At 41.0% G+C, this 10000-nt stretch overlaps 1 protein-coding gene across 2 annotated transcripts in view; it reads left to right on the forward strand.

The window, feature by feature from the left end:
* The window catches only part of LOC123511408 (homeobox protein unc-42-like), a 93237-nt gene that overhangs the window by 77316 nt on the left and 5921 nt on the right, over window positions 1-10000 (forward strand). For both annotated transcript variants that reach the window (XM_045267260.1, XM_045267258.1), the window contains exons 4-5: window positions 8685-8885; window positions 9455-9545. In XM_045267260.1, coding sequence (XP_045123195.1) covers window positions 8685-8885; window positions 9455-9545 — 292 coding nt within the window. The remainder of the gene's footprint in view (window positions 1-8684; window positions 8886-9454; window positions 9546-10000) is intronic.

The raw sequence follows: 10000 nt of genomic DNA on the forward strand, positions 1-10000 counted from the left end.
ATCATCATCTCTCTCTCTCTCTCTCTCTCTCTCTCTCTCTCTCTCTTGATGACAATATGTGACATGGCCGAACTGCACACACACACACACACACACACACACACACACACACACACACACACACACACACACACACACACACACGTGCAAACTGAAAGATAATAAAACTGCATGTACTATGTATGTATGAATGCGTGTGCGTATGTATGTATGTATGTATGCACGCATGTATATATGTATGAATGAATGCATGAATGTAATTATGTAAGTATGCATCTGTGTGTGTGTGTGTGTGTGTGTGTGTGTGTGTGTGTGTGTGTGTGTGTGTGTGCGCGCGCGATAGCAACACTGTGCGGGCAGCTGAGAGGTGGCAGTGCACATCGGCAACCACGCACACACCACGATAGCGGGAGACGTGGCACCACCGCACTCGATAACACTGGCAACACTGCACGAGGCGACCTGCCAAACAAGACCCGACAGACTTGGCAACACTGCCCCGGGATACGGTAAACACCACCTCGGCGGACACAACACGTGGCAACACTGCTTAGGGAAAAAAATAATGGAATAGGAGCGAGCGAGCGAGAGAGAGAGAGAGAGAGAGAGAGAGAGAGAGAGAGAGAGAGAGAGAGAGAGAGAGAGAGGGTAAAAATAACAGAAAAACAAACATAATATAAAGAAGAAAAGGAAAATAAACGGATAGAATAAAAAAAGCAAGGAAAAAAAACAACAGCCATAATTTGTAAAGGAAAAACTAAACAATGTGGGAAAATAAATAAATGAATGAAAAACAACAACAACGAAGATTTAAGAAAACGAAAGGAAAAAATGAGCCAATAGAAGCAAAAAAAAGTAAAAAAACAACAACAACATTTAGTAAAGGGGAAAAAACAAGGAGTAAGGGAAAACAAAGGAAACTCAAAAGCGACATAGAGAAAAGGAAAGAAAAGCAGAAAAAAAAGAAACACGATAATTAGATAAGTAAAAGAAAGAAGGAAAGGAAGGAAGGAAGGAAAATAGAATAACAGGAATTTATTAAAGTGAAAGAGTAAACAAGGAAAAAAACACAAAACATAGATAGATAAAAGGGAGAAAATGAAAAGGATGAAAGAAAATAAAGATAAAAGAATAAAGAAAAGGAGGAAAAGAAAGAAAAGAAGAAAACGGTTAACAGATAAAGTAAGGAAATAAACAACAACACAATAATTAGCCAAAGAGAGAGAGAGAGAAAAAAAATAGAATAACAATAAGAAAACGAAAAAAAATAATAACCAACACGTAAATAAAGAAGAAAAATGAGGAATAAAAGGAAAACAAGAATAAAGGAAAAAAAATAACATTGCAGTATTTAATAAAAGGGAAAAAAATCCACGATATGAAGGAAAGGAAAAAAGGAACAAAAAAAATAATAAGTGACATGAATAAAAGAGGAAAAAAAGGGAAAACAGAATAAAATACGGAAATAGAAGAATAACAATAACAAATACGTAGATACAGAGAAGAAAGGGATGAGTAAGAGGGAAGATACATTCAAAAAAAAAAGGAAAAATGACATCTAGAAAGGGAAAACAGTGCAGAACATGAAGGAAAAGGGAAAAAAATGAAGTAATGAATTAACAGCCACGTGAGTAAAAGAGGAAAACAGGAAAAAAAAACTGAATAAAATAAGGAAATAGAAAAATACATAAAAACATGTAAAAAATAGGGAAAAAATCAATAAATAGGAAAAAACACATTGAAAAACAAAATTAAGGGAAAAACCGCCATTGCAGTACTTACCTTAAGAAAAAAAAACAAAAAAAAACAAGTCCAGTATATGAAGAAAGGGAAAAAAATGAAGTAATGAAGTAACAGCCACGAGAATAAAGGAGGAAAAAGGGAAAGAGAAAGAAAAGAAAGGAGAAAATATATTAATCCAAGGAAAACAATAGAATAAACAACACAGTAATATTTAGTAGAGGGAAAAAAAAGGAAGACAAGTATATTAAGGATAGAGACACGAATAATAAACTCGTGAATGAGGAAAACTAAAGGTAACATACATTAACCCCTTAAGTAATGGGGAAACATCTTTTACCACGAGTTTTGGTGTAATCGGACAAATTTACGAACATTAGGAAGGGTCTATTGAGATAAGAAGATTAATGGCCAGAGTTTTCACCATTTTAAACGGGTGATAAACTAAAGGTAACATACATTAACCCCTTAAGTAATGGGGCACATCTTTTACCACGAGTTTTGGGTATCATTAGACGGTTTTATTGACATTAGGAAGGGTCTATGGAGGTCAGAGGTTAATGGCCACAGTCTTCACTATCTTAAACCCCCAAAATAAGTATCTAAAGCTGTATAAAATCATCAAATTGTAAGCAGAATGAATATGAATGCCCGCCATGGTGCTGAAGGGGTTAATAGACGGAATACTAAGGAAAAAAATATATGTAAGTGTAGTATTCAGTAAAGAGGGGGAAAGAAACGTGCAGTATATGTGGGAAAAGGAAATAAAATACATAACGGCATGAAGAATACAAAGGAGGAAATAGAAATAAAGGAAAACATATTGATAGATGGAAAAAAAAGAAAACATTACATAATTGTGAGGGAAAACTAGCATGCAGTAGGAAAAAGGAGAGGAAATAAGGAAAATAGTATTAGAGCATAACAGGAAAAATCTCTAGCACGTAGTAGGGAAAGGAGGAAAAAAAATAAGGAAAATAACATTACAGCATTATTATGGGGGGAAAAAACAGCATCCAGTAGGGAAAGGAGGGAAAAAGAAGGAAAATAAGATTACAACTTTATTATGGGGAAAATTTTAGCATGGAGTAGGAAAAAAGAGAAAAAAAGGAAAATAACATTAGAGCATTATGGGAAAATTTTCTAGCATTTAGTAGGGAAAAAGAGGAAAAAAAGAAAAATGACATTACTGTATTGTAAGAACATTTTGAACATGAAGTAGGGAAAAAAAGGAAAAAAACAAGGAAAATACAGCATTACAGGAAAAAATTCTACCATATATTGAGAAAAAGGGGAAAAATAAAAACAACCAAATAGTTAAAGAGAGGAGGAAAACAAAGGGAAAATAAACAAAGAAAACTGTTCAGTATGCAATAGGGAAAACAAAGGTAAATAAGTCACGACGGTAGAGAGAGAGAGAGAGAGAGAGAGAGAGAGAGAGAGAGAGAGAGAGAGAGAGAGAGAGAGAGAGAGAGAGATAATAAAGGGACTGGGGGAGGAAAACGAATACAGTGTAATACCTTTTGGGGTTGAAAAATGCACCGTCCCTTTTTGCACGTAATACACAGGCAACGGTGCGCGGTACTTAGGATTCACAATTGTATGCATTCTCTCTCACTCTCTCTCTCTCTCTCTCTCTCTCTCTCTCTCTCTCTCTCTCTACCACCACTACCACCACCACCAGTACCAACACACACGTTTTCAGCAATTTTTCCCCTTCATAAATATGTGTTGACAGACCTCCATTATTTATTTGGTGTTTTGATAGCTGGTAATGGTCACCACCACCACCACCACCACCACCACCACCACCACCACCACTACTACCACCACCATCGCTGCCCACGCCACCTATACACCGTCCCGAACTCCGCCACTGCTGTCACTGTTCCTGCTGCTGCTACTGTTGTTGCTGTTGTTGTTGTTGTTGTTATTATTATTCTTTTTGTTGCAACTATTACTGGTTTTATTATTCATATTGTTACTGTTACTACTATCATAATTACTTCTAATCGTACTATTAATGGGCTTAATTGTGTATTGCTACTTTAACTACTACTACTACTATCACTACTACTATTATAACTACTACTACTACTACTACTACTACTACTACTACCACTACTATCATAATTATTACTATTACCACTACTACTACTACTACTACTACTACTACTGTTGCTGCTGCTGTTACTATAAATACTACTACCACTACATCAACAACAACAATTACTACTACTATTTCTATTACTACAACTAACCACTGCCGCTACTATAATTACCACGAGTATCCGATGCACCTAATAATTTCAAACAACAATAATAACAACAACAACAACAACAACAACAACAGCAGCAGCAGCAGCAGCAGCATTGGACACAAGAGCAACGCACCTTCAAAAACCGTCTCTTCCCTCCTTCCATACCTCCCCCTTCCTCTCCCTCTCCCCCTCTCCCTTCCTCTCCTTCCTCTCCACGCCTACCTGTACGTATGCACAAAACTCTACGGTGCCACCCAGCCACACTTCACACACACACACACACACACACACACACACACACACACACACACACACACACACACACACACACACACACACACAGCTAGAAAGAGAGAGAGAGAGAGAGAGAGAGAGAGAGAGAGAGAGAGAGAGAGAGAGAGAGAGAGAGAGAGAGAGAGAGAGAGAGAGAGAGAGAGAGAGAGAGAGATTCGCAAGATATATAATGACAGTACCCATCATAAGACAAAAAACACACATACGCACACACACACACAAAAAATAAAGAAAATAAGACAGGTTCGACAAATCACTTGAATACCTCACGTTTTCTTTTCCTTTTCTTCTTCTTCTTCTTCTTCTTCTCTACTGGAACAATAGGTAGAAATAATAACCAGCAAATCAGCGTTAAGAAATAAAAATAAAAATAAATAGATGGGTCAAATAAATGAATAGGTAACAACACAGCAAAATAAATAATAGTAGTAGGTTGTGTTTATATTTTGAGCAGCAGTGTGGAAGTTTTGCCATGAATTTGTTATTTTTTTCATACTTTTTTTTCTAGGTAGCCATGACTTTGTTTACGCATTTATTCATTTATCTGTCTATTCATCCATCTATCTATTTTTTTCCGTCCTTTCTTCTATTTTTCCTGTCTCTTCAACTTAATAAAATGGTCCGATATATGTTTATCTATCTATATATTTATTCATCTATGTATCTTTTTTCTGTTTTTTAACCTATGTGTCCTGCTTAGATACATATTCACCTATCTATCTCTATCTTTTTTCAGTCTTCTAACTTACATGCCACGTCTTCTTAGCTTAACGAAATGGTCGGTACAAAACCACACATCTGATAAACAGCACACAGTTTTTTTTTTCTTTAAGCAAGATGGGAGATTGACCAAGGGCATATATATTTATTGATTAATCTTTACTTATTTATATATTCTTTCAGTCTTTTATCATTGTTTGCCCTGTCTCAGCTTAATCTCCTCAGCACCAGGACGCGTTTTCATATCCATTCTGGTTATGACTTGATTTCATACAGCTTCAGAAATATATGTTGGGATTAGAACAGTAAAGACTCTTGCCATTATTCTTTTGACCTCCATAGACCCTTCCTAATACAAATAAAATCGTCTAATCATACCCCAAAAAAATCATACTAAAAATACGTCACAGTAATGAAACGGGGAAAATACAAAGCCATGAATTAAAACGAAAAAAAAAAAAAAAAACGGTCACACACAAAGCCACACAACACACAAACAACACTCAAAGCAAAGAAACAGGGGACGCAACACCCAGTAAAGCTGTTTAGTGCATGTGGTTTAATTTGGGCCCAGTAAAATTACCCCTGGTTACTCAAACAGAACAGAGTCATTAGCGCTGGTGGCGAGTCAATATAGAGCTTTAAAACAACATTAGACAAATTTATGACGGTGGGTAATGAGTGAATGGCGGTGGGTACGTTTCATACAGGGACTGCCACGTGTAGATCTGATGACACGGTGCAGCTTCCCTTATTTTGTGATGCTCTTTTGTTCCTATTAGTAGTCACTGGGTTGGTATCGCTAGTTATAAGGCTCCACTCCAAGAAACCACGGTAATTAATATACAGGCAGATTTGGATAGCACAGGCAGATTTGGATAGAACAGGCAGAATGGATAGTAGAAGCAAACTTGGATAGGACAGGCAGATATAAATAGGACAGGCAGAATGGATAGAAGCAGATTTGGATAGAAGCAGATTTGGATAGTACAGGCAGAATGGATAGTAGAAGCAGATTCTGGATAGGACAGGCAGAATGGAGAGTAGAAGCAGATTTGGATAAAAGTCAGATTTGAATAGTACAGGCAGATTTGGATAGTAGAAGCAGATTTGGATAGGACAGGCAGATTTGGAGAGTAGGCAGATTTGGGTTGTAGACATATTTGGATAGGAGAGACAGATTTGGATAGGACAGACAGATTTGGATGAGATGAAAGAATGGACAGATAAAAAATGCAACTTATGAAAAGGTGGATGGTTGAGTGAATATTTAATTGGTGGGGGGTGGAGAGAGAGAGAGAGAGAGAGAGAGAGAGAGAGAGAGAGAGAGAGAGAGAGAGAGAGAGAGAGAGAGAGAGAGAGAGAGAGAGCATAATTTTGTTTACCTATTTATTCACTTGTTATTATTACTTCCAACCGCTAATACTAATGTCACTAACAGTCAACAGCAACGCAGGAACATTGAACCAGACTGAACATAATTACCAAAACTTTTAATCACTTTTTACTTTAGTTCACTTTGCTACCCTTAGCCAGAACACCTCTTACATAAAACACACACACACACACACACACACACACACACACACACACACACACACACACACACACGAACCAAACAGCCCACATTTTTTTATTTTATTTATACCATGTGGGCTTTTCACGGGAATTTCTGGGCTAAAGGGGATACTTTTTATGGTACCTCCTATCTCAAAGCCCACCCGCTAGGAAACCGTTGCCCCGAGTGAGGAAGCCCAACCTACACTCGGACCGTGGACAGGATTCGAACCCGTGCGCTTGGAGACCCCTCGGACCCCAAAGCACGCATGGTTCCACTGTAACATTTAAAAACCATTCTTAAAACTACCAACCATCCGACTGAAAAAAATAAATAAAATAAAATAAACAATTAACACTGGTATACTTAGAAAGGAAGAGCAAAACCAGGCCGTCATATGGTAAGCAAATGCACTGGACTTCAATTACCGCGACACCAGGTTCGATACCCGCCCCAGTATGAGCTTCACCCGTCATGTGTATCACCAATTGTATTACTGTGAGGGAATAAGATGAATAATGATGGGGGAAAGAGAAGGAGAGACAGAGTAAGAGAGACAGAGTAAGAGAGAGAGAGAGAGAGAGAGAGAGAGAGAGAGAGAGAGAGAGAGAGAGAGAGAGAGAGAGAGAGAGAGCAATGTATAGTGTATGTACGAGTATAATGTACAATGCATAACAGTTTCTACCACCATTTTTTCTTCGGTATTAAAATTATGAAAAAATGTAAAAGGAATGACTGAAGAAATTTATAAAAAGAAGAAGAGAGAAAAAAAATAAAGAATAATGAGAAAAAATGAAGAGAATGAGTTTATGCAGTAAAATCATGCACACCCAAACGAGAGAGAGAGAGAGAGAGAGAGAGAGAGAGAGAGAGAGAGAGATACATGAGAAGAAGGTAACAGTTTGGTAATGGACGGGGAAGAGAGGGAGAGGGATAAAGGTGTACGAGGGAAGTGAAGCGATTAATGGGTAGGACAGAGAGAGAGAGACAGAGAGAGAGAGAGAGAGAGAGAGAGAGAGAGAGAGAGAGAGAGAGAGAGAGAGAGAGAGAGAGAGAGAGAGACCCATTCGTTTGATCTTGTTAGGGTGGTCCCAAGGGTCAGCGGTGAGGGGCGGAGAGCTAATGGGGGACTAATGGACTCTCTCTCTCTCTCTCTCTCTCTCTCTTCTCTTACACGTCTCTCTCACTTTAAACCTTTCCTCTCTCTCTCTCTTACTAACTCTTCTTTCCTCTCCATCTCCCTCTCCTTCTCTCTTTCATTTTCCTCCTCCTCCTCTTCCTCCTCCTCCTCCTCCTCCTCTTCCTCTTCCTCCTCCTCTTCCTCCCTTTACATTCAATTTTTCCCCTTTCCTCTTAACCAACCAATCCTTTAGCAGTCTTTCTTTCCTTCCCCTTGCCTTCACTTCCCTCACTCCCCTCACCCTCCTTTAAACGTCCCAAATGCTCTCCATCTATATATCTATTTTCCCCTTCCCTCCCTCCCTCCCCACAGATGCTCCTTTCCCCTAAAATACCCTTAGATTCCTTAAATCCCCCTTAAAGAGACTCGGAATCCTTTGCTTATTCACATGTAGGGTTGGATTTCTTTTATTGACTTTATATTTGTTTTGTTTCTTGTATATTAAGGGATTAGATAGGAGGTAAGAAGTTTGTTATGGTGGTGGTGGTGGTGGTGGTGGTGGTGGTGGTGGTGGTGGTGGTGGTGGTGGTGGTGGTGGTGGTGGTGGTGGTGGTGGTGATGGTGGTGGTGCTAGCCCTACAACCATACATACTCCTTTCAGTTATTAGGTACACTCTTCATACTACACCTGGCAAACACACACACACACACACACACACACACACACACACACACACACACACACACACACACACACAAACACACACTTGTCATTCCTCCCTTCCTCCTTCACTCCCTCCCTCTCCCTCCTTCACTCCTTCCCATTCTCCCTCCGTTCTTTCTTCCTCCCTTCCTTCACTCCTACCGTCACGCGTGGCTCCCTAACAGTACAGAGAGAAGAGAAGGCGTATTGACCATTTCTCTATCTCCTCCACTCAATTCCTCTACTCCCATCACTCCTCCACTCCCTCACACGCGTTCTTCCCTTCAGGTGTGGTTCCAAAACAGGCGGGCCAAGTACCGGAAGCAGGAGAAACAGCTGCAGAAGGCACTCGCTGGGACGCCCTCCGTACTGCCCACCTGCAACGGCGCCATGATGAGGAACATGTACCCGTCAGCCACGCGCGGGTACCAGCCCTACCCATCCCACAACGCCATCTCTACCTTCAACACCATGAACCGGTACCCGCAGGTCAGTTTGGGGGATGTAGGGGGTGTGGGTGGGTGTGGTGTGGTGTGGATGAGTTGGTGTGGGTGTAAATGGGTCGAGTTTTGGTGGGTTGGTGTGGGTGAGTGTGGGGAGTGGATGTGTGTGTGTGTGTGTGTGTGTGTGTGTGTGTGTGTGTGTGTGTGTGTGTGTGTGTGTGTGTGTGTGTGTGTGTGTGTGTGGGGGTGGGGTTTGGATATGAGTATAGGTGAGTGTGTTACTGTCACTATTTATTATCGTCATGTCATTATCACTCACCATCACTCATTGTTACCATTACTAGTCACCTCTCACCACTCACCACCACCAATCACCACCACTCACCAGGCACCACCAGCCATCCTCGCTCACCATCACTCATTGTTAATATTACCAATCACCATCACTCACTTTAATCACTCACCACTCACCACCAGTCATCACCATTCACCATCAGTCATCACCACCGCTCACCACCAGTCATCACCACTCACCACCAGTCATCACCGCTCACCACCAGTCATCACCACTCATCACCAGTCATCACCACCGCTCACCACCACCCGTTGTTGCAGATGTCGTCGAGTTCTTACCCCGGCATGGGCCAGCCGTTCAGCATGGCCCACCCCACCTCCAACATGGCGGCCATGCGGCAGGACACCATGAGTAAGTTGCCACACAGATCACCCTCAACACCACCACTTTGCTACCACATCACCCCTGCCACAACACCCATTTTGCTACCACATCACCCCTGCCACATAACCCGTCACATCATCCCTGCCACAACACCCATTTTGCTACCACATTACCCCTGCCACATCGTCCCTGCCACATAACCCCTGACACATCACCTCTGCCACATCACTTCTTGCTACCACATCACCCCTGCCATATCACCTCTGTCACATCACCTCCTGCTACCACATCACCCCTGCTACAACACCCATTTTGCTACCACATCACCCCTGCCACATCGCCCTTTGCTACCACATCACCCCTGCCACATCGCCCTTTTGCTACCACATCACCCCTGGCACATATTCGCTGCCACACCGTCCCTCTGCTACCTCATCAACCCTGCCACATCACCTCTTTCCCATCACATCATCCCTAACACA

Source organism: Portunus trituberculatus, chromosome 31 (genome assembly GCF_017591435.1).
Source record: "Portunus trituberculatus isolate SZX2019 chromosome 31, ASM1759143v1, whole genome shotgun sequence".
NCBI lineage: Eukaryota > Metazoa > Arthropoda > Malacostraca > Decapoda > Portunidae > Portunus > Portunus trituberculatus.